This window comes from Gallus gallus, chromosome 3 (assembly GCF_016699485.2).
Source record: "Gallus gallus isolate bGalGal1 chromosome 3, bGalGal1.mat.broiler.GRCg7b, whole genome shotgun sequence".
Taxonomy (NCBI): Eukaryota; Metazoa; Chordata; class Aves; order Galliformes; family Phasianidae; genus Gallus; species Gallus gallus.
The window spans coordinates 3,400,596-3,419,191 of NC_052534.1; the positions used below are offsets into that span (position 1 = coordinate 3,400,596).

General features: G+C 52.2%; 3 protein-coding genes across 5 annotated transcripts in view; all 3 read left to right on the forward strand.

The window, feature by feature from the left end:
- The first annotated feature begins 382 nt into the window (after positions 1 to 382).
- Positions 383 to 6,479, forward strand: FBLN7 (fibulin 7). Its single transcript, NM_001326496.2, has 8 exons — positions 383 to 817; positions 2,166 to 2,325; positions 3,322 to 3,492; positions 3,669 to 3,794; positions 3,867 to 4,004; positions 4,077 to 4,214; positions 4,767 to 4,905; positions 5,033 to 6,479. The coding sequence occupies exons 1-8, from the start codon at positions 728 to 730 to the stop codon at positions 5,403 to 5,405; spliced, it is 1,335 nt and encodes a 444-aa protein (NP_001313425.1). The 5' UTR covers positions 383 to 727; the 3' UTR covers positions 5,406 to 6,479.
- Positions 6,480 to 12,497: 6,018 nt separating this feature from the next.
- LOC124417849 (translation initiation factor IF-2-like) lies at positions 12,498 to 13,233 on the forward strand. Its single transcript, XM_046939340.1, has 2 exons — positions 12,498 to 12,876; positions 12,998 to 13,233. Exons 1-2 carry the CDS (start codon positions 12,513 to 12,515, stop codon positions 13,210 to 13,212), a joined length of 579 nt encoding a protein of 192 aa, XP_046795296.1. The 5' UTR covers positions 12,498 to 12,512; the 3' UTR covers positions 13,213 to 13,233.
- The window catches only part of ZC3H8 (zinc finger CCCH-type containing 8), a 29,379-nt gene continuing 23,806 nt past the window's right edge, over positions 13,024 to 18,596 (forward strand). Inside the window, exon 1 of one of the 3 annotated variants that reach the window (NM_001199450.2) lies at positions 13,024 to 13,502. In NM_001199450.2, the coding sequence (NP_001186379.1) occupies positions 13,411 to 13,502 (92 nt within the window). In that variant the 5' untranslated portion in view covers positions 13,024 to 13,410. Of the gene's footprint in view, positions 13,878 to 18,596 lie in introns of all 3 variants that reach the window. The other 2 variants (XM_046938678.1, XM_046938679.1) reach the window with 2 other exon arrangements.

The following is an 18,596-nucleotide window of genomic DNA, read 5'->3' on the forward strand; positions in this document are numbered from 1 at the left end:
CAGCCCTAAGAGCCCTCCCCAGCCCTGCCAGTACCCAGACCCGGCTCTCATTACTGCACCATGCCCAGCAGATGGTGCAGGGACCCCACATAGTGCATGGTGTTCATTGCACCCCACAGTGCGTGGCTGCGGGAAGGGAACACAGGCTCGGGGAAGAGGCTGCGTGTGCCCCAGGAGTGGCCTTTGTGCAACCCACAAATATTTGCTCTGTAAATTCCTCCAGGCTGGTAATGCGGGCTCCGTTGAAGGTGGGGTGCGGTGGTGGAGGTTGATTGAAATCCAGGTAGCTAAAGAGATAAGGGGAAATAAGGTGAAATAGCTGACAGCGTGATGAACCAAAAGCAACCTCCCCTTAAAGGGCAGGCCTTAGGTGGCTGCAGGCAGAAGGGCTCCACGCAGCCAGCCCTCCAGACAGCGTTTGGGATGACGGTGACCACAGCCGGGGCTCAGGGAGGAGGACGCGGGCTGCCCCCGGGCTGGCTGCCCCACGCGAGCCCCGAGCTCTGCTGCCCAGGGCGAGCTCCGCTATCCCCTGCCCTCGTCCCGCTTCACAGGGCGCGAGCAGCGCCCGGCACCCGCCGCCCCGTGCGCCAGGGCTCGGCTTCCCCGGCCGCGGTGCGCAGGGCGGCGTGGGAGGGATAACTCATCCCAGCCAGGAGGCAGAGGTGCCGGGCGGAGGGAGCTCACCGCCTTCCTCCCGCCAAGAGCCCTGCTCGACCGCGGGACCATGGCTTCGGGGCTCTGCTGCAGCCTCCCTCTGCTGCTGCCGCTGCTGCTGCTGTGCCCGGCGGCACGGCCGGCCACACCGGCGGCCCAGGTGAGTTCGTCCTTGTCCTCGCGTGGGTCTGGGCTATTCGCATGTGCGTCCTTTCGTGCCTCTGCCTCCCCAGGGCTGGGCGCTGCGGGGTCTCAGGGATGCCTTCTGCAAGATCTCATCTACTTTCCTTTCTCCCCAAAGCAGGAGGCTTAGAGCATGCTAAACGCACCCTCCCACCCCCCAACTCTTCGAATCCCCCCTCGCAGTTTGATGCAATTTGTGTTCCCCACCCCAGCAGGTGAGCCGAGCAGGGAAAGCACCTCCTGCTGCAGCTCCGCTCCCCTCTCCGGCACCCAACGCTGTGGGAGGGAGCTGTGAGCACGGAGGCTGTGAGTGCAAAGCAAAGCTTCGGTATTGGTTTTGTGTTGCTGTTTGTTTGTTTGTTTTTAAATTTCCCTGCACCTGAAATCGTGACCAAGTATGCCCAGAGCAAAATGCACCACTGTTTTTATGGCAGAGTGGGGGTTTGTAACGGCTCAGCACCCCACAGGGAGCTCTGCTGGCTCCTGAAGTTAAAATCAGACCTAACAAAGAGCTGTTTATTGAAGTGCGCGGGATGCCAGGCATCTATTTGCTTTTTCCTCCCTCTTCCTGTGCTGCGCACCCCAGAGCTGCCGGCAGGGCTCAGCTCATCCCCGGCAACCCTGAAACAGTCACGAGCAGCGGCTGGGGATGATGCTGAGTGCCCCGAGCACGCCGTTTGGGGCTGGCTCTTCTTTTTTCTTTGCAAACCCTCAGTAGCTTTTTGCAAAGCAGATCAACCCCTGCCCTGCAGCTCCATTTGCTCGGTCCCAGCCTGGGACCCGTCTCCTTTTCCCATCACATCGGGACACAACATGGGGTTGTGCGCTCCCGATGGGGATCGTTCATCCCCTGCTCCACGTGCTCTGCAAACCTCCAGGCACAAAACTGACTCTGCTTTGCTCAGCTCTCACTCTTTCCCTTCGGTTTTCAGTTAATTCCTCAGGAAACCTATAATAAAGATGCCCGTCGCCTGCATGAGTCAGTCCCTTGGTAACCATTAGCTTGCAGGCAGAAGTCCCACAAGTGTTTCTGGCCCCAGAAGAACTCACAAGACATCTGTTTTCCTATTATTTTGTAATATGGAAGTGGGACATGGCTCTAGCTCCAGCAGGACGAGCTGTGGCATCTCTCCCAGGGCTAACAAAGCTATCAGAGTGATGCGTTACCATGTTAGGATGTAGGAGGCTATGCCACAGCTAGGGATTTCCCACACGAGGTCTGGATTCAGAACCCCCGTGTTTGGCCAATGGGGGCAAATGATGGGACCTGGAGGAGCCAGGTGTGTGCTGGAGCTGTGGGTGCTGAGTATTTGCTGTGCCCGCAGGGCTGCCCAGGCAGGCAGCAGCTCCTGGCAGCTGTGCGGCAGATGCAGCAGCTGCTGAAGGGGCAGGAGACGCGCTTCACCGAGGGCCTGCGCATGATGAAGAGCCGCCTCAGCACGCTGCATGCAGCCCTAGCCAAGGCAGCCCCAGAGCCGGCGCCTGGTGAGTGCCAGGGAGTCGTGGGGGCTTTGGGATGGGTGAGCAGTGGGCTCGAGGCTCTTTGGTCTTTTGGGGCTGGATGCTACTGATGAACCACTGTGGCTCTGCCTACTGACCCCCTCCCACTGCTCTTGGAATTTGATAGAATCATTAAGCTTGGAAAAGACCACTACGATCACCCAGTCCAACCCCAGCCCACCCCACCGTGCCCACTGCCCACGTCCCGCAGTGCCACATCCCCACGGCTCTGGGACACCTCCAGGGATGGTGACCCCACCACTCCCTGGGCAGCTGTGCCACCGCCTCACCGCTCTCTGGGAGAAGGAATTGTTCCTAACAGCCAACCCGAACCTCCCCTGGCACAACGTCAGGCCATCCCCTCTCGTCCTACGGCTGTTCCCTGGGAGCAGAGGCCGACCCCACCTCACACAGCCTCCTTTCAGGTCGCTGCAGAGAGCCAGGAGGTCTCCCCTGAGCCTCCTCTTCTCCAGACCGAACAGCCCCGCTTCCCTCAGCCGCTCCCCATCACACTGTGCTCCAGAGCCCTCACAGCTCCGCTGCCCTTCTCTGGACACGCTCCAGGCCCTCAGTGTCTTTCTCGCAGTGAGGGCCCGGCACTGAGCGCAGCACTCGAGGTGCGGCCTCAGCAGTGCCAGTGCGGAGGGACGGTCACCTCCTGCTCCTGCTGGCCGCACTCCCGCTGACACACGCCGGGGTGCCGTTGGCCTTCTTGGCCGCCTGGGCACACTGCTGGCTCACGTTCAGCCGGCTGTCAGCTAACAGCCCCGCAGCCTTTACCTCCGCACAGCTTGCCAGCCACTGCCCCGAGGCTGCAGCGCTGCGTGGGGCTGCTGTGGCCAAAGCGCAGCACCCGGCACTTGGGCTTGGTGAACTGCATCCCTTTGGGCTCAGCCCATCCATCCAGGCTGTCCAGATCCCTCTGTGGGGCCTTCTGTTCCCAGGCAGATCAACATTTCCCCCCAATTTGGTCTATTGCAGTGTTCTGCCCAGCCCCACAGGCTCCTGCTGGCGGGCGGATGTTTGGCACCAAGTACCTGGTGGAGCACGAGGTGCACTTTGCCTGTGAGCCTGGCTTTGAGCTGCAGGGTTCCAGCACACGGATATGCCAGACCGATGGCAGCTGGAGCGGACAGGAGCCACGCTGCACAGGTACTGCTTCCCTTCCTGACAGGGCTGGATGTGGCTACAGCTGTGGGAGCATTTCCTGGGGTCCAGGTCTGGCTGCAAGCACAGACACACCCTGGGCTTATTGGAACAAGAGGAATTCTTGTGTTTGGTGAAATATCAGCTTCAAAATACATTAGATGAAAACTGGCTTTTTGCAGAGCTCAGCACGTGCTCCAGCAACCCCTGCCAGAACGGTGGCACCTGCGTGGAGGGACCAGGCCAGCACCGCTGCCTCTGCCCCCCGCCATGGAGTGGGGCTGCCTGCCAGCACCGCACACAGACAGGTGGGTGACACAGGGGGCTCAGGTTGGATGCATGCTGTGTCCTGGCCTCACCTTGCCCCTGGTGCCCTGCAGAGCCCCCAGCACGGAGTGTGACAGCTGATCCTGCCTTCAGCCGCAAGCCCCGCTGTGCCCAGGTGGAGCACGCCCAGCAGTGCCGCTGCGAGCCTGGCTTTCACATGAGTGGCACAGCTGCTGCCAGCCTCTGCCAGGGTAAGGGCTTAAGGGTCTGTGGGGTGAGGAGTAAGGGGCCGTGGGTGTGCAGCTCCATTTGTTTCCCTGCAGATGTGGATGAGTGTGAGCTGTACCAGGCAGAAGGGGCCCCACGGCTCTGTGCCCACGCCTGCGTCAACCTGCCCGGCTCCTACCGCTGTGCCTGTCCCAGTGGGTACAGCCTGCTGGCAGATGGCAAGAGCTGTGAAGGTGAGGCAGCATGGACAGCTTTCCCATTTTGTCCAACCTTGCACGATTGCCCCGAAGGTAGTTCATGGTGAAAAATCTCACGCTTTCCCATTTTCAATGTGATTTCTGTTGCTACGGTATGTTTTCATAACATCTTGGTAACACTCCCAACACATATCCGCAATAAAAGCCCTTGGTCTTACTGCTAGGTAAGCCACCCTTACCTTACTTGGTGTGCTGACGCATTCAGCGAGCTTAGCAGAAGGTTAGGAAAACAAGCCCATCCCGCTGCCCTAACCCCTGCTGGCCCTGGGCAGAAACAGTAGGAAAAGATCAGGAGTAGATGGAAAGTGAGATTTGGGGGTGAACTTAGTGGTTATTCCCATCAGATTTGCATTTGCAGCCTTACCCTGAAAGAGGCCAGTGCATGCTGGGAGGGATGCAAGAAGCAGGGTGGGAAGCTTCCACGCTTTCCTTATTCTTACTGAAGGTTTGCTCCATTTCACCTGTTTTCTGCCAAAACGCACATGGAAATGAGGGTTTGCGGGTCTCTGTTGCCTGCCTGTTTTGCAGACATCGATGAGTGTGCTCTGTCGCGGGACAACTGCACGCGGGGCACAACGTGCATCAACACAGGCGGGGGCTTCCAGTGCGTCAACCCCCAGTGTCCCCAGCCCGGCGGCAACATCACCTACGTGAAAACATCACCCTTGTGAGTGCGGCATGTGAGACCTGGCCCTGCTCTGTGCACAGGGCATCCCAACCCCCCGGTCCCTCCTTGCAGGGAGGAGGACCACTGGGGACCCCCCCCCGAACTTCCTCCTCCATTCCCTTTGCAGCCAGTGCGAGCGCAACCCCTGCCCGATGGATAGCAGATCGTGCCACCAGGCGCCCAAAACCATCTCCTTCCACTATCTGCCTCTGCCCTCCAACCTGCTGACCCCAACCCCGCTCTTCCGCATGGCCACGGCGGCAGCACCCGGCCGGCCGGGACCCGACAGTCTCCGCTTTGGCATTGTGGGAGGCAACAACCGGGGCCACTTTGTGATGCAGCGCTCGGACCGGCAGACCGGGGAGCTCATCCTGGTGCAGAGCCTGAAGGGCCCCCAGACCATCCAGGTGGACGTGGACATGTCCGAGTACCTGGACCGTACCTTTCAGGCCAAGCATCTCTCCAAAATCACACTCTTCATCTCTGCCTATGAGTTCTAGGGCAGACCAGGGGGCGGCTGCAGGGTTTGGATGCTCTCGTACATGGCGGCGACGGTCCCTTTTCAGCATCCTCCAGATGAAAGCATTACGGGTGCCAGCAAGCACTGGAGCCCTGAAGCCAGCTGTCCCCCCTTGGCATTGCGGTGATTTTGTCTGAGTCTCCAGGTGGTTTTTACACCCACCTCCATGGAAAAAACAGCACGTGAGGTGCAGCAAACTGCATGTGGGTTATCTGCTTGCTGAGTGCGGAAGCTGGGCGTTATTTTTGCCCACAGCTTCAGGAGGACATCCTATAACCTCTGCACCTAAACAGTGCAAACCAGAAGGTAGAAACCAAGGTGCTTACCTCCTTTTTGATTCCTTTTTTGTAGGAAAGAAGCTAAGCTGGTGCTGTCAACCCTCCTCTGCACTGGGCTGGGCTTACTTCCCTCTGAACACCAAGACCCCCAGCTGGGATCTGCTGAGCGGAGCTCAAGCTCTTGGTGCTGCTCGGGGTGGTGGTGGCTGTGCCCTGCAAGCCCTGAGGCTGTGTGACACAACACATTGCACCGCTCGGAGCACGTGGAGAAGTTCTTCCCATCCTCAGCTCCCAGCCCACACCTGAAGCAGAAAGTTTGGGGTGGGACCGTCTAAAAGTGAGGCTGTTGCTTGTGTTGCTTGTGTTGGGGTCAGCCATCCTGAGATCCCCAGAGATGCAGGAAGGACTCGGTGCCATCCCACATGATGAGCTAGAGATGAGGGATGGCTGGAAGGCTGTCCCATGCCTTAATCCTCTTGGATGGGGTCATGCACCTGCATCCACCCATGACCTGGCATGGTTGTGCCATGGTGATGGCTTCAGCTGAGCATGGTGCTTGTCTTGCAAGAGCTCAGGGTGTGAATATCTGATTTTTAACACCCCTTGTCCTCTTACAGGAATAGTTCCTGCCATGGTACTGCAACATGTGCCTAGGGCTGGCACCACTGTGGTGCTCACCTCTGCTCCCCAGTGCAGCGCTTGTGCATGTAAACCACAAAAACATTATGCATGTTTCTTTTTCATTTAGTACAATTAAAGGATGATATAGCCTCTGAGCAGGTGCAGAGCAGAATAAAGTATCTGCAGCGCGTGTAGGGTGTGTTCACCCACAGCCAACTGGGGATGGGTTCTGGGTTTATAGGACTATAACTTGCCCTTGTTGTTTTTGTTCTCCTGCTTTATGCTGCTGGGGAGGGCAGGGGAGGAGAGAAAGGAAGTGTGGGGATGTGCCAATGAAGACAGGCACGGGGAGCTGCTGGGAAGCTGGGGAGCTGCCTGGTCAAAGTACCTCAAGCTTTGGGTGGAAAAGCTTTAGGGCCGTGCAGGAGGAAAGAAAACACAGCAGAGCAGGGCTTTGCAATGACACCTGGTAGCCCTTCAAGAAGCAGCTTTCTTTTCTTGGGAACTTAGCCCAGATTTAAAGGAATCTTGCTCCTAGGATAAAGAAGTCCATATGCCAAGGGGAAAGGGATTAAAAAGTAACAAGAAACAAGAAAAAGTTACAAGAAACAGTTTTGAAGTAAACTATACTCTTCGAGTTTTGCAAGGAGCATTCTGTGTGGAGACCTGGTCTCTTCCTCCCCCTCCCCCCAGTTTCCCAACACAAGGCACCAGCACTGCCTCATGCCCCAACTGAACCAGGGAGAACTGAACTGAGCCTTGAAAAGGGACTGGAGGATTCAGACTGGCACAGTCTGGGGGCTGAAGGGAACACCAACCACCTGATGGATTTCTGCACATGTTTTTTCCCAGATGGCAGAGCCTGAATCCTGCCCACAGCGAGGCGGGATGGATGAAACGCACCTCGGCTGGGAAGCAGGAGAGGATGACTTTCTGAATAGTTTCCATCTGATGCTTTAGCTGGCTGATGAGGCTGGGGATGGGTGTTTGGACCTTTGTGTTGGAGGCTCTCATTGCAGAGTAATCCTTCACTGACAGCATTTTCCCAGTTCCCAAGGCCAGAGTGAACGGGTTTCCTCTCTTCAAGATGCACTGAGACACAAGGGACTGGCACAGGGACATGTAGGAGCATCTCTGATTTGCTTGCAAAGTGGTGCCCATCCTCCCAAGTGTTTCTGGCCTGCCCCAAGGGCCAGGATCGGAGCTGGGAAGCTTATATGTCTCACAGCCTTAGCTGGATGCAGATCTCTCTTTCAGCCCCAGAAAAGTTTCAGGTTGGCTCCGCTGTGCCTGGACTGGGCTGGAAACCTCTGGCCAGCATTTGAGCTGACTAAAGGAGATTTTTCCCTCTCCCAGAGCAGCAACTACAACATCTTGCAGCCTGGAATGTGCAGTGTGAAGCTCTTCTGGCCCTGGTAAATACAACTTCTCGTTGGGATAATAACATTTTAGAGCCCAAGAAATAGCTAGGTTTGCCTCTGCTCCCCTACAGGCACTGAAGGCAAGCAGTCCCCATGCAGCTGGCTCCAGATTTGCTCTGCATGCCCTGGGAGAGCCCCAAAGCCACCGTTCCCCCCCTTAAAGGGCCGATGAGAGCCCTCCCCTGCTCAGGAAGGGCAGTAATCCTCAAATCTAAATGTATAGAGAGATTCCTAGAATATCTACCAGACCAAAAATGTACATAGAAGGAAAGAGGAACCCAAATGATTTTATTTCTTTCCCCAGAAAAAAAAACAAACCATCAAGACTTAACCTTGGCTATGGCCCTGGAGCTCTTGAATACTTTACCCAGTGCCCTGTACTGACCTCTTTCCCCTTTTAGGGAGGGAATGATAGCAGCATTAAATGGAGGACAATCCTTTTCACAGCGCTGTCTCAGAGAGGATTCTCTCCAGGTTTTCTTACAAAGCTTCCAAGAGTTGCTCTGTCTTCTCTTGGCCTCCCAGTTCAGAAGGGAAGAATTTTGTATTTCTCAAGAAGCACAGAGTGACTTTGCATGCGTTGCTGCTCCAAGTCCTGAGGTCCGTGCTGACAGCAGAGCTGGGATTTCACCTCAAGGGCTGTCTCTGGAGTCACCTTGCCACGGTCTGCACTGCACTGAGGCCTGAAGTGATGACCCGATGCTTGTAGCACTGGCCTTCCTGAGTGACTCTCCCATCTGGCTCGTAGAAGAGCCAGAATAACAACCTGTAGCCCACACTGTCTGCCCATGCACATCCAAGCCCATCCCAAAAGCTGCTGGATGGAGAAGGAAATAGCATCTTGTTCCAACTGCTTCCCACTTGGCAGCATGTGGAAATCCAGAACACATGGGGCATGCATGCAGCTGCAGATCATCCTGACAATCCATCAGCTGCAGCAGGCATGGTAGGTGTACCCCAGCAAGAAGAGATCGAGTACTTTCCTCCCGGGGCACATGAGAATAGGGTGCTGGAAAGCCACAGTGGGCATCCCTCCCACTCTCCCAAGTGTCCGTGTAGCCACACAGGACACCCCAATGTCAGACAGCCTAGGAAAGGGGTCTTAAGGCAAATTTGGGCAACCCAGTGAATGGCCAAACCTTGCAGGTGCTATCACACATGCACCAAACAGACCTTCAGCCTAATGAGAGAGATCCCCACAAGTCAGAGGTGACAATTCTCTTGCTAAATGCAGAAGAGAATATTAACACGGTTATTTTAAATGGCAGGCTAAAATCTGGATTGTATTACAGCTGTGCCAAGCCAGCACCTCCAAGAAGGCCATCCTGGTGCTCAGTGCATACATTAACACTGCCCTGTCTCCTCCCACAGATTTATATCACGGTTTGAGTCCTCGCTAAAGCAAAAGCACAAGCACACATTCCACAACACTTATTAATCCTGTTACAGGCCTTAATGAAGAGCTGAACCGTGACATTTTTATTTGTTATGGTTGCTAGGTATGTTGCTAAGCCATACACACCATAACCCAGATCCCAGTATATCTGTGATATCTGAGAGAGTGTACTGGGGAGTTTGTTTATCTGATATTGCCAAATTTAGTTATACTTTGAAAACGCTGAAAAAAAAAAAAAGAGCCGTTCACAACCTTCTCACAGGCATACCTTTTTCCTTGGCAACGCAAACACACGTAAGGATATTTAAATAAACAGCTTTACCCTGTTGGTACTGATACATTTTTCCGTTTGCTTAAAATCAATGTTGTGGGTACAACCATGCCCAAGGAGCACACACGGCTCTTATGCAAACACCCACAGTGAAAGAGCTGTCCCCAAAAGCAGGGAGCAGACCCAGTGCTACATCCCCATAGAGAAACACCCCAGAGGGGGCTCAGACACCACCATACGCCAGGGATCTCTCTCACTGCACAAACCCTGGAAACTCCATACACCCCCACACATACTATATGAAAAGAAGGGCTTTTATTCTGAATTTGAAATGGTGGGTGCTTTTTTTTTCCTATTGCCTAGGGAGATGGTGCTGGCATCCAGCACATGGAGACACTCGCATACTGAAGACACTAATTAGCCATAATAGCCCCGACCAGCAGCTCTACCCCTGCCTATGCTCCCTGGAGCTTCGTTTCAGTCCCTGCTGGAGATGTGCTGTGTCAGTGCTAGCTTCACCTTAGAGATGCTTCATTTCCATGAACGTGTGTGTTGGTCTGGATGTTTGGTTGAACCAGTCCATGCTCTCTCTGCCCTGCTTGCTTAGCCAGGGTCTAGCCTGACACGTGGCATCAGATCGGCAGGGATCCTAAGCTCCCGGTGACTAAGGGCATGGATGTGCAACCCCAGGGAGATGGTTTCTCAGTAGGCTGGTGCACAGCCAGGCTCCTTGACTGTGTGAAAGCCAGAGGCTGGATATGGGGAACTGCAGGGACAGGAGCTCTCCCACGCATGCTGTCCAAGGGATTAAGAAGAGCTACTTTCCCTGTGCTCTTCACAGCTGACTCCATGTGGAACAGCATTACCTGTAGCCCCATGCAGTAGCACCTTTCCTCTCTGCCTGGCAGACAGGAGCAGGAGGATGACCCAGAGGTAAGAAGCCGCCTCAGGCTTCTGGATGCCAAATAGGTAGGAGAGAGAGATTCTCTGTGCAGTGCCAAGGAGCAAAAAGCTGCAGCATGAGTCAGGCTGTTGCACAAGTAGAGCTCTAGTGGGATAATGGGAATGCTTCTTCCATGGGAAATGCTTTGTTCCACAGACCACGCTTCAGCAAGCTCAGCCAGCAGTGCAGAGGGAAGCAGGCAGGCTTTGTTAGCTTCGCTCTGCACTCAACTGTTTCTTGTCTGACTTATAACGAGCCCCAGTTGTATGGCATTTTAGGCAGTCTGGCATAGGCAACTCAAAGACACTTTTTGTGTGTGTGTAAGGGGAAAAATGTCCTATGTTGGAGCAGAGCAAATGCAGGAGCACCCCTCCCAAATGGGGACCGATGTGGGTGTTCTCATTTTTTATTTTTGTGTTAGGATTGTTGGCACTGGAAAAAGAGAGTCATATGTCCTGAAAAGCCCTGTAAGCCAGGGAGACTAGCCTGTAAAGGAAAATAAGTTGATGTAACTTACTTGGGGTTTTTCCAAAAAGTTATGACAAAGTCCCTCAAAAGACAATGTTAAACGAAATGTCATTAAAATCGTTGGAGAACAACAAACACTACTCTCTCAGGGGCTGTGAACTGCTGAGAGTCAGCAGTGAATGGCCAACTCTCAGTGTGCAGCAGCCTGGAAGGTGGGATCATCTCCATCTTGGTTTCAGTGTTGTAAATAGATACATAAAGTTAATGGAAGAAACGATGAGCAATGAAATGACAACACTTTCAGCTGATGCTGTTTATTTGAGTTGGACAAGACTATCCTAAGGTTAAGGTACACGACTTAGAGATGCAGTACTGCAGAAGAGGATGAAATTCACTGAAAATGCAAAATGATACGCACAGAAAGAGATGCTAACAGTAACAAGAGCAGCATCAGAATGCAACCAGCTGAGTCGCCTCTACCAGCAAGGGCTGCTGAAGGGAGAAGTGGGACCTGACCCAAACAATGCCTGAGATAGAGTACAAAATGAGATGCCCCTTGCTGCAGTTAAGGGTTTGGTTTGCTTTTGCTGCACTGTTGACTTCGGTTGTGCTCTTCAGCATTTTCTCCATGGCTTTATTAAGCATTTCTTCACGAGTGTCGAATGTCCTCCATTTTATTAATAGAATAGTCATTGGTGTGATAATAACAAAAGTACCTGTATAATCTTTTCAATACAGATTTTAATCCTTCACTGGCCAATAATTACTTGTGTTGGTAACAATTTTATTATCAGTCTTGGTTACGATGGAAATTTCTCCAGGTCTCACCCCTGTTTGAACTATGCTAAAGGACGCTTGTTTTATTTTGAAGCAGAAAACGTAGAAATACTAGAGCCAGTGAAGCTGATTGCCCAGAGACTCAGCTTGCTACTCAAACCAGTAAGATTAATGATCCTTTTAATTAACGATCCTTCAGCTAAAGCATGGAGACCGGCCACAGCCTCCATGAGCAGGCTGTGTAGGGAAACAGAACACATGGGTAACTTTAACAGTATGTCACAGTTCATATAGCCACGTAATCTGTGTAGTAACGGTGGAAAGGAAGGCTGAACCAGGTACTTTTTGTCAATATTTACAGTAATGTGAGCAGTCTAGGTGCTGTGTGAGAAATCTCACCCTCATGTGCCTGTGCCTTGGGGAGGATTTCTTTATGGAGAAACTTAACATTAGGTAAACTTCCTGAGGTAAATTACCTCATGAATTATAATTACCCATGACTGACCTAGCTGCTCACCAGTTTTGTCTTTTTTTAAATGGGAATAGTGCTGTTTTTAGTGCTAACGAAGATGGCTGCAAGTGAAGTGTGTGTTTCTGGTGGGATGAACACCCACAGCTTTTATCTCAAACATGGGATTTTTTTTTTACCTTTTTTTTTTTTTTTTAATAAGCGAGAAAAAAAATCCCTCAGAAATCTGGGACAGCAGAAGCACGGGACTCCTGCGAAATGAGACGCAGTGGAATGACCCAAAGCCCCTTCCAACTCTTTAAAAACAAACCCAGAATCCCCTCCTCCGTGGCCGCGCCACAGCTGCGTTAAGGCTGGCCCGGGGGCGGGAGCGCCGTGAAGGGTCCTCTCGCGAGAGGACGCGAAGCGGAAGTCGGCCGCGAGACGCGCGGCCCGGAAGCGCCATGACGGGCGGCGGCCGCCATGGCGGGCGGCGGGGCGCGCACGTGACGCCAGCCCGCACGCGGCACGGCGGGGCCCCGCCCTCCCCCTGGCTGGCGCGCGCGCAGGGCGGGCGGCGGCGGCCGGAGGCGGGGGGAGGGGGCAGAGGGGAAGGAGCCCGCCCGCTCGCGCCACGTCACGACCGCGTGACGAGCGGCGCGGTCCCGCCAATGGGCTTTGCGCTCGGCGCGGTGACGCGCGACCCCGACAGCCAATGGCGTGGCGCAGGGGGCGGGCCGGCGGCGGCGGCGGAGGAGGAGCGCGTCGCGGGCGGCGGCGGCGGCCAGCGCCAGGCGACGCCATCGCGGCCCCGACGGGCGCGGAAGACGCAGTGGTGGCGGCGGCGCCCGCGGGCCGAGGCCGCTGAGCGAGCTGGGGGCGGCACCGGGCTCGCTGCCGCCGCTGCCGCCGCCGCCGCCCTCGCCGCTATCACCGCAGCCGCCGCCGCCGCCATTTTGTGAGAGTGCCTCGAGCGGGCGCCATGTTTGTAAGGAAGAAATAGGGCAGCCATCTCCGGCCACCAGCACTTCCCTTCCCCCGTGTGTGTGTCCTCTCGTTCTCCTGTGCCCCGGGCCTGCTCCTCGAGCCGCCGCCGCCGCCGCCTCCTCTCCTCCCGCCCGCGCGGGGCGGCCGGGCGCAGCTGTGCAGCCCGCCCTGCACTGAGTGCCCGTTAGTGTCCCACTAAGTAACCGTGAGTGCAACCTTCATCATCGCTCCGCACGGAGGGACCGGCCCTCCTCCTCCTCCTCACCGAGCCGCCCCCGGAGCGGCCGTGCGCGCCGCCGCCGCCTCCTCCTCCCGCAGCGGCGGTGTCCTGCCTTCCTCCACCTCCCTCCTCCTCACCACACCACGGCCAGCAGCATGGCCTTTGAAAGCCTGTTCTCCAAACCCCCAAACCCAGTTCTTGACCCAAACATGCCCGACTCTGACAGGCAACATGCAGGGGACGAAAGGTCGAGTAACATTCTTCTCTCTCTCCGCTTCTCATGTGGTGGTGATACGAGTGGGGTGATGGTGGTGATGATGATGGTGATGGTGATGATGATGATGATGCTGTGTTGATGTGCCGAGGGGGTTAACGCTGGCGGGAGCGGTCACCTTGGGGTGGGGGGCTCCGGGGGGGGCTCACCGCATCCGAGGTGCCTTTGATGCATTGGCGGTAGGGTTTTGTTTTTTGGAATGCATGCATTTTACATCTTCATTTATTTGTTCTGGCTGGGAAGGGGGGGGCTGTTTTCCATTTCTTTCCATAAATTGCACTTTCCAGCGGGTGTCTGTTGAATGTCACCATTGTTCTTTTTCTCCCTCGCTTTGGTGCTGCTAGTCAGGTAGGAAAGGGTGTTTGAGTTGTTTTCGTTCATTGCTTTTGTTTGTGCGAAATTCTCACCAGATCCATATTTAACGTCATTTTCTTGCCAGATTACACCTTCCACGTTTAACTGGATCTTTTTTTATGCAGATTATGGTCTGACTGACGTTATCTTTGCCACCTCTCAATCCCCATGCGCAGAACACCAGAGTCCTGTTCCTGGTGAAAGGACCTCTGTTCCTCCCTCCCTTTCTCTCCTGCAGCTGCTGGAAATTCAAACCCTTTCTCCGGGCAGCTCTGGCCTTCCAAACTAGTTCCAAAAATACCATTGCAGGGCGACAGCTACCAGTCCTTCGGCCTCCATCTGCTAACACAAGGGCAGGAGTTAACATGCTGTTTTGTGACAGCTGCCTGTTGGTTCTGTCTGCCCCACACAGCTCCACAACCCTGCTCTGTCCTTGTTTCAGAGGGCTGAACAACGCCTAAAAGCTTGGGAGTGAATGTAACGTTCCCTCACTGGAGGAAGAGTCATAAGCTCACTGTTACAGATTGGGAAACAGAGGGCCGTATGAGCTGACTAACTTGTCCAAAAATCACCCTGTGACATAGCGAGGGGTTCAGCGCATACCCCAGAGATTCTCATTCCTGCTTTCCCCTTCCTACGTTTAATTTGGAAATAGTGTACGTTGTGCCTCACTGTGTGTTCCTAAAAGAGTGGTGTGTAAAAAACAAAATAGCAGCACACCGGGATTGCTGAAGATGCAGCACATACTTTTACATACTGTTACATCTTTGCAGCAGAAGTGTTTTGTTGAGAGTTCATGCATTCATAAGGCTCTGACTTTTACTGTGGATACTTTTTCAGGCATATTGTTTTGAAGTTCTCATTGAGGACGAGCCCCCAAAAAACTTTATCCACTGTTTTGCTGTGAGCATTGTTTTTCTAGTTACTAGTTCCTCATGTGATGTGATAAGCAGAGTTCCTCTTAGCAGCTGTTCTCACCAGTGTGCTTGTTGTTAGGCTGGGAGATTGTGAAATAGAATAAATAAGTACTCCTTAACAGCCTGATGTACTTCCAGGACATGATCATTTATAAACATTGCTCTATAACGCTTTCATTTCAGGAGAGCGGAAGACTAACGGTAAAATACACCTTCTAAATAATGCTTTTGTAAAACTTCTGCTCCCCTCTGACCTATTTGTTGTCAGATGGATTCTTAATACACCTAGTGTGTTATAAAACACCCCAAATAGAAGTCTTGGTGTTGTGTTAGATACGTAAATGTAATCCCGTGAAAGCCTAATACCTTGCCTAGCTGAAATGTGGAGTTTGCCCACCAGCTGGTAAACTTGCAAGGCTCAAACAAAAGCCAAGGCTTTCCCTGCTGCAGAAACGTGGCAGGCTGGAGGGGGGCAGGAAGCTTGCAGTGGAATGCTTTTGAAGTGCTGAGTTGATTTTGTCCAGTCTCCTGGGTTGGGAGTTGAAAAGCAAGGTGAAGTATTTTAGGTCTGTTCTGTAGGAACGCTGTGAGTATGCTCATATTGTAAGCTAATGTGGACTTCTACTCTCTAACTAGTTTGGTGTTTTAAAGCTAATACCTGTGGTTTCAATATGTTCTGCCTTGCATTCAGTGTTTTACTGCATTTGTAGCTCAGACCGAGCAGCTTGCTATAGATACAGCCCATAATAGGAAGTTAGTGAGGTCATTAACAGATCAATTTTGTGCAACATAAGTTAATGGCATTTCTGTAAACATTTATGAGTTTGGTATTGAACTGATCTGTGGAGTTAGGAGGAAGTTGGTGAGTGTTTAGAGCAGTAGGAAATACTAAGAGCCCTTGACTGTTCTGAGATGGAAGCGTTGTTCTAATCCAAAGGCTTTGTTTCCTTGTTTACAGACAGGGCATCTAATTACATAAGGAAAGCTTTTCATTCTTTACATGTTTTTGGTTAACTCATGCTCTCTAACGTGTTTGTTTCATACACCCAGAAAACAAGTGTGTCTCTTTAAGTTTGTCCTGTATGGTTTTGTTTTATGAAGGGTTGCTGCTTCTTGTAGGTCATGCTTAGAGGCTAAGAAGGAAGTCAGAGGAAGGGTGCAGGCAGGTATCAACACAAGAGAATCTTCTTATTTTACGGGCATGTGCTGTACATAAGGCTGTGGGTGAATATACTGGCTGGTTTCCCTTTGTATCTAAGATGGGACTGAATGCTTGCCACAAATATGCAAGAGTTCAGTCCTCGTGCAGGCTTCGGTGGACTTTGATTTTCTGACTAATGCTGAGCTGTGACAGACATGGGAAGGACTTGTTTCTTTCAGCTAGTCCTGTGTTTGAGAGCAGTGCCAGATTTAGTGTGAGAGACATTAGAAAATAACTTTTCTGTGGAATTGAGTGTTTTTGTTGTTTTTTTTAGTACCTAAAACATGAGGTTGGTACCCGGTTCTTTCTGTTGGCCGTCTCTGCTTTACTGTCATTTAATCTCCATTAACTGCAGTAAAAATAGCAGTGACCCTGATGATGGGTCTGAGCGTTGAGATACTAGCTCACAGCTCACAGCAGTGCCGGTGATGCTTCTGTGCCCAGTGTGGCCTTGGGAATTGCATTGCCAGTGTAAGTCTCAGGCCCCTTTTAACCAGCCCACAGTGTAGCAAAATGAATTCTGTGTTAAAGCCAGCTCTCTGATGCACACCCACTGTGTAAAGTTTCTGGAGAAAATTGTCCTGATTTTATTTTGCCCTTTCTTTGTTTGCCAGTCAGGCTTTTCTGTTGTATTTCAGCTTCCCTTTCCAAGAGCCACGAAAATCATCCTTGTACACTTCTTCATCGTATTGGAGACAGCTCTTATGTTTTAAAATTAAATGGCTAGCTGCTCTCTTGCCCATGATAAACCAATTTGAGTTTTATGGTGTGACAGAAGGGTTACACAAGTTTGCCAGCTCCCAGAGCCTGCTTGGTGTGCCCTGCCTGTGCCCAGATAAACCAGGCAAACAGCTGCTCTGCCCGCTCTCCTCTTTGTAGTTTTCTTTTCCCAGTTTCTTCCAACTCTCTCATAGAAAGAAAGTGTACCAGTTTTCCAGTCTTGTCCTTGGCAAACACCATTTTAAACTGCTGATAGAACAGGTTTGTCTGGTTCCGTGTAATGGAGAACTGTTCTGGGAAATTACAGTCAGTGGGAAGCAAAGGGAAAAGCACAAGTGACTGGTTGTAAACGGTATGGGTAACAGTAAATTGAAATCCGTATTATACACCTCAGTTAGACATTTTCTCAGTTACTGCTTAGCCAGCAGTATTTTGCATGCTGCTCTGCCTGCATCTTGCCTTGATCCCCGTGGCTCACCAGCTCTGTGCTGCACCGCAGCGGCACAGGTCAAGGAAGCTTTTATTGAGCTGGAGGGTTCAAGATCTATAATCCATGCTTGTGCTGTCCAGCCCCGCCACCCTCCCAGGCTCCCTTGCCATAACCATCCTTAGTGTTAATGTCGGTGATTTCAATGTGTCTTTTATTCTGCCCATGCTTTGATGCCCTCTGTCTGTATGTGCGTTGTTTGACTTGAAAATATTTACTTACAGCTGTCTTTAGAGAGATTTTTTTTGTTGTTGTAATAGTTAATCACTAAAGAATGCATTCATAAGTTTTGTGATCCCAGCAGGCAGCCTTGTCGTGATTTATTGTCTATGAGCATGATTTCAAAACTCGTTTTGACATTAGGAAAATAGGAAATGAAGAGACAGTCGCTCCCTGATGTGCCCTATGGGTAAAAGAGGATTAGTTACCATCCAGCAAACCCTGCAGGAGTGGCAGAAGTGCATCTGACTTGTGTGGCTGTTACTCCTCATCCTGCTGGGGCAGAGGAGGTGGTCTGTGTGAATGTCTGTAACTTAGTGTGGTGCCCAGCCCCTGTTAGCAGAGGTGGGTAGGTGGCAGGGTGAGAAAGCAGGCCTTGTAGCCTGCTTGTTGGCCTCTGCTGCAGGAAGCTGGGTTTTGGCACATCTTATCCCTGCCTTTCTGGCTTCCTTCTCCTTTATATGGAAGCACAGTATCTGCTAGAGCTAGCCTGGGGATAAAAGCAGAAGGCGGGTTCAAAAGCCAAGCAGTCTGCTCTATAACTTCTCACTGCCAGACTGTAGGTTAATATTGCTGTGCATTTGCAGAGTGGTCACATCTAGAGGACAGCTGAAAGCTCTGCCCTAAGTAACCTGTGAAGTGCTGTGGGAAAGGCCGGTGCTCATTAAAAACTGGCTTGTTGCTAACTGCAAGAATATCTACTTTTTGTAGTTCTTGTTCATTCATAAAAGCTGTTGTGTGTGGATTGCAAGGATTTAGTCAATTTTAGCCCTCTAGCATCCTATTTTAGGCATGTGATCTTTGTGATGTGGTTGTGAGAAGTGATGAAGTAAAGGGCTGCACAGTCACTAGTGCTGCATAGGATGGTGTGGAGCAGCAAGAGTGCATGAGGAGCTGGAATAGGGGGGTGAAAGGAGAAACCTGGTTTGGGGTACTATACAAAGCGTCCTCATAAAGGAGTTAAGGAGAAGAAATATGCAGGGTGGCCTTTTTGCTTCTGGACAGTGCCAGAAACACTTGGATTTTTCTCTTTCCTGCATTATATGGCATTATTACAGATGGCAGCAGGATGGGTGTGTGAGGCTGTTATCAGCCCGTCTAAATTGAGGGCTCTTAGTTTGATGCTTCTATATGAGATTGAGTTTTTGGACATCCTGCATGTTTTATGA

What these genes read in the sequence shown, in the direction of transcription:
- FBLN7 (NM_001326496.2), top strand. Translation starts at nt 728, where the DNA reads ATGGCTTCGGGGCTCTGCTGCAGCCTCCCTCTGCTGCTGCCGCTGCTG. An exon ending in CCAGCACCGCACACAGACAG is followed by an intron (nt 3,795 to 3,866) that starts GTGGGTGACACA and finishes GGTGCCCTGCAG; the next exon opens with AGCCCCCAGCACGGAGTGTG. An exon ending in TGCTGCCAGCCTCTGCCAGG is followed by an intron (nt 4,005 to 4,076) that starts GTAAGGGCTTAA and finishes GTTTCCCTGCAG; the next exon opens with ATGTGGATGAGTGTGAGCTG.
- LOC124417849 (XM_046939340.1), top strand. Translation starts at nt 12,513, where the DNA reads ATGACGGGCGGCGGCCGCCATGGCGGGCGGCGGGGCGCGCACGTGACG. An exon ending in GCCCCGACGGGCGCGGAAGA is followed by an intron (nt 12,877 to 12,997) that starts CGCAGTGGTGGC and finishes AGCCGCCGCCGC; the next exon opens with CGCCATTTTGTGAGAGTGCC.